The sequence below is a fragment of the Laccaria bicolor genome, genomic scaffold (assembly GCF_000143565.1).
Source record: "Laccaria bicolor S238N-H82 LACBIscaffold_17 genomic scaffold, whole genome shotgun sequence".
Classification (NCBI taxonomy): domain Eukaryota; kingdom Fungi; phylum Basidiomycota; class Agaricomycetes; order Agaricales; family Hydnangiaceae; genus Laccaria; species Laccaria bicolor.
In genome coordinates this window covers 23980-28633 of record NW_001889888.1, presented here as the reverse complement: position 1 = coordinate 28633, position 4654 = coordinate 23980, and the positions used below count along the sequence as shown (strand labels likewise).

The window sequence follows — 4654 nt, the reverse complement described above, 5'->3', positions numbered from 1 at the left end:
TACCCTCCAGGCTCCAACTAAGGATATATATATTTCAACAGATAAGTAAATGTACTTTCCAGGACAAGCGTGAACAATCTAAATTCTGATTTTTCAATTGAGAAGAATTGATGGGAATTTATGAATGATTGTGCACAATCGACATCCCCATTTTCGATTGAGAAGAATTGAGAAGAATTTACCAACAATTGTGCACAACACGTTTAACCAGCTGAATTGTGCATAATTGTGAGTTTTAGTTTTTCCTGATGGGATTCGGAAAGTTCCTCGCAGTGCTACTGAGTCTTTCAGTGGCAGGCAACATTGCAGGAACATTTTACTCAATATCACTGAACATCCAGATCTTTATTCCTCCCCTGGTTGTAGTTCCTCGATATGTATTCTCGCTAGTTGCTACAGCGATGTAAGTGCTTCCAATCACCTTCCTCACATTCTCTTTAAAGAGTGATACCAATATCGATTGTAGGCGCACACAGGTTCTATGACACGATCACCAATTTCCTTGGGCTGATTGGGTACTGGGCCAGCGCGTTCATCGCTATTATTATTCTGGAGCATCTTTTGATCCGACACAACAACCCAGTAGAGTATGACCTTGATGATTGGGACGCACCAAGAAGGTTGCTTTCGGGCATCGCTGCTCTTGCTGCTAGGATAGCTTCGTTCGGACTTGTTATCCCTTGTATGAGCCAGGTGTGGTTCACGGGTCCAATCGCCAAAATGACAGGGGATATCGGCTTTGAGGTTGCGTTTGGGGTCAGTGCAGTACTATACCTTCCTTTTCGTCTGCTTGAGATTAGAATACTGGGGCATGTGTAATATATATGTGCAAGACATGCCTGCGCATATTCACCGTCAATTCCAAGGGTTTTCAGCGAGATTTCGCAATTGCACATGGACGTCACTTGTCAAAATGCGCCAAGTTGTTGCAGACGAAACGTTTGTCCTTTTAGTTTTACATGTTACGTGCAACATCACCCAAAAAAGGTCTCCACTGGGCCTAACGTCGAATGCGGCGTTAGCTTCATTCCATCTCATCTACGAAAGATAAATACACGGTTGAACAACTGAAAACGCTGAGTTCTCGTGCACTGGCAGCGCGGGCCAGCTCATCTGGATTCCAAACAAGGTAAAGGGCGGGATTCACGGCGAATCATAATGCAGGCGGTGAAAAAAGCTGTTTTGCGCTTAGCAACTCTTTCAATTCTTCGGAACATGACCCTTGTACTGGTCATCCACTACTTTGCCCACACATTCCGTATCGACCTCCCGCCACCAATGGGTTCCCAGCCTAACGGAGTGTTTGAGGAACACCGTTTGTTCCTCGTCAAAAAGTTGTCCTAGTAGTAATCGGGCCCTGTCATATTTTGACGATTACGGCGCAGGGCGGGTGGGCCATGGCTCCTAGGGGGCTGGGGTCAGAGACACGGGAGCGGCTTGAATGGGGAGGGGACGTTCATGTCGTTTGCAATGGCGAATTTGGCTCCTTTCAGCTTCAAGTGGTTTTGCACACAACCATGCAAGTCGATTGGGTCGAAGATTTGATGGACTCTGCTGCGGATGCTAGTAAGGAAGGACGCTATGATCGTTTCTTGTCGGAGGGTACTATGTTTTTTGTGGTGGTTGGTGGGTTGTCGAGGAGGTTTGGTGATGATTTGTTGGCTTTTGCCCAGTTTGTGGCGTTTTAGAGGTAGGGGTAGAGAGCGGCAAGGCCGAGAGGGAGGAAGAGGTTGAATACACGGCTGCGGCGCATGCAGGTTTCTTTTGGTGGAAGTTGAAAGGGTTCTTTCAGAGTCAGAGTCTGCGTCCAGGTCTGTCGCGTTTATTGGCATCCAATATAATCAAATATGAAAAGTCAACTTGTGCCTGTCAAAGAAGGTGAGTTGGGCCGTGAATGACGATGACAACGATGGGCTCACCAGTTCGGCAAGTTTGGCACCATCAACTCCAATATTAGCCTCTCAGCGTATTTCACAACGATGATGAGCCTCCAATATGCATGGTGAACGGCACATAAGCCGTGCAGAAAGCCGTCAAAGGTGTATATCGATAACCAGGTCTATAGATTTGTTAGCTACCGCCATGGTGGGAACAAAGAGAGCTATACTCGGGAAGTCTCCACAATAAGATGTCAACCGATGAATCAAAAGCCGTCTGACCTCACGTTGATAAGATGTGAAGACCACGACCCTCCCTTTGCCTGTGAGCGCTCTTTCAAGCATCGTTGTCACTTATGAGCATCGAAGGCCTCGACAAAACTCAACCTCCCAGCACAGTTCACTGGTAAGGCCTGAGCCCAATCGGAACCTTCAATGACGACTGTAAACGAGCTGAGCTGCTACACGATAGATTGCGTCGTGAAAGACAGTTCAGAGGCGAGGTATACACACCTTTCCGCAGCCATGGCTGCAGGTGGAAGACGCTTCCTTGGGTTTTGAAAGGGCATACTTGGGGCATACGGACGTCAATTCCTGGATCACAGGGTATGTAGAGAGAGTCGAAGTTCTTGTGAGCGTGCCTCCCAGCGTCTTTAAGAAAAACAGCTGACAGGATGTGGGTATTACCAGGGCAGAGGTACCCGGAGACGATGGAAACGAGTCGACGATACGGTGATCAAGATTCAAGAAATGCAGTCAAATTGCGCTGATAGGGAATTGCGGATGAGACAGCTGAGTGGGAGGAGAAGGACAGATGGATTGGCGTGGATTGTGATGCTCCGGAGAGACTTGACAAGTAAGATCTGCTGAGTTTGAGGGTCGACATCCATCGGTGGGGACGTAGATGTCCGCGAGACCGTCGAGATCGTCTTCTTGCGTCTCCTGTGCCACTAACCATCTCAATCCGCTCGCCAACGCCGCATTCGTTCACGTTCCCCACGAATTGTGGTGATAGTCGAGGAGCGCCAATTCAATTTCGACATCGAGCGAGCTTCTCCAGTCCGTTCGCACTGTACATTCACTCCAGCTCGAAGAGATCTGCGCGGTAGTATCCGCTACACGGTGGCGACTCTCCATCCCATCCACATGATTTCCAACCAACGAGTCCGAGGCTCGTTGAAGTTCCAATCCCGTGAAAAGACGGGTAACAAAGGGAACTGGCCGTCTATCTGAGAAACGCAAACCGCGGAAATGCCAGAGCGCAGTGGGCGCCTGCCTGAGGATTCCGGGGTGGGCGACAGGCGAGATATATAGGACCGAGGTTGGGTTAGGGAAGGGGGAGTTTTTGAGCCATCGTTGGGGGGATGGTGATGGAGGAAGAGCTGGAGGTTGAACGTTGAGGAGCGGATGAGGGAATGGAGGGAAGCTTGGAGAGTGCTTCGCCTTTTGCTCGTACGTTTCGCAGAAGAAAGATAGGTAATCTGAGGGAATGGAGGAGGCGGTTGTGAGATGGATGGAGCTGGACGGCTGCTAATGGGATGAGGGACGGATGTCGGTTGAAGGAGACAGATAAGGAGCCAGATATTGATCAGGCTTCTTGCCCATCGTTTCCGTTCGTTTCTGTTGGAGCAGCGAGTACGAGGGGTAGTGGTTGAGTGAGAAGGTAATGAATTCGGGGACTCTCAGTCCCCCTTATATACTACAAACATATGTAACTAGAATATACTACAAACTACTATAACTATCTACAGTGTCCTATATGAGACTAGTACGTGCGCGTATGCACGGGATCGGCATACCGGAGTTGCCGGTCCGCCTCGACTATTCAACACTCCCCCTCAACTCCGAATCTATGCCGATGCGAGACGTGAATCTCTCGTGAGCTGGGCGTGGTAGCGCCTTAGTAAATACATCGGCCAGATTGTCTTCTGATGCGCAGTGTTCTATTATGATTGAGTTGTCGCCGAGACGTTCGCGTACAAAATGATGTTGAATATCAATATGCTTTGACTTTGAATGTGACCCTTGATTCTTTGAAAAGTCAATTGCAGATTGGTTGTCGATATTCAGTAGTGTAGGTTTATTTTGTAATAAACCAATTTCTGTTAATAAAGTGCGAAGCCATATCGCTTCTCGAGTTGCTAAACTTGCGGCCATATATTCTGCTTCCATTGTGGATACAGCAACAGTGCGCTGTTTGCGTGATGCCCACGATATGGGCGCATTCCCGAATAGGAAAATGTATCCTGAAATAGACTTGCGATCAAGATCATTATTTCCCCAATCAGCGTCGGAATACCCTTCTAAACCTGGAATAGAGTTTCCGCCGCCATACGTTATCCCGTAGTTGCGTGTTCCATTTAAGTATCTAAACACGCGCTTGATTGCACTCCAGTGTGCAGGGCTCGGATTGCTTGTGAATTGGCTTAAATGTTGAATAGCGTATGCAATGTCAGGCCGCGTGCCAATTGCTGCATACATTAATGATCCTATAGCCGCTGCGTATTCTGGGATACCGTGATGTTCTCCTTCGGGAGTTTTAGTTAGTTTGACATTCGGATCGAGTGGCATTTTGACAGGCGTGGATTTGGACATTCCAAATCTGTCCAAGATTTTTCCCACATACTGATTTTGTGTTAAATGTATTGTGCCCTTCTTGAGATCCCTTTGAACTTCAAATCCCACTATTTGTTTGAGTTCTCCAAGATCCGAGATATCAAACTTTTGGCCAAATTCTCTTTTGAATTCTGCCATGGCTTCGTCATCTGAAGCTAAAA

The 4654-nt window shown here is 47.8% G+C and overlaps 2 protein-coding genes across 2 annotated transcripts in view; both read left to right on the top strand.

The window, feature by feature from the left end:
* The window catches only part of LACBIDRAFT_185256 (cytosine-purine permease), a gene marked incomplete at both ends in the record, with an annotated part of 4545 nt that extends 3726 nt beyond the window's left edge, over positions 1-819 (top strand). The window contains 2 exons of the mRNA XM_001882545.1: positions 240-403; positions 444-819. Coding sequence (XP_001882580.1) covers positions 240-403; positions 444-819 — 540 coding nt within the window. The remainder of the gene's footprint in view (positions 1-239; positions 404-443) is intronic.
* Positions 820-1158: 339 nt separating this feature from the next.
* LACBIDRAFT_328445 (uncharacterized protein) lies at positions 1159-2613 on the top strand (the record flags this gene model as incomplete). The annotated part of the gene is made up of 7 exons (XM_001882544.1): positions 1159-1315; positions 1386-1390; positions 1494-1626; positions 1674-1811; positions 1856-1878; positions 2401-2483; positions 2568-2613. 7 exons carry the CDS (start codon positions 1159-1161, stop codon positions 2611-2613), a joined length of 585 nt encoding a protein of 194 aa, XP_001882579.1.
* Positions 2614-4654: the final 2041 nt, after the last annotated feature.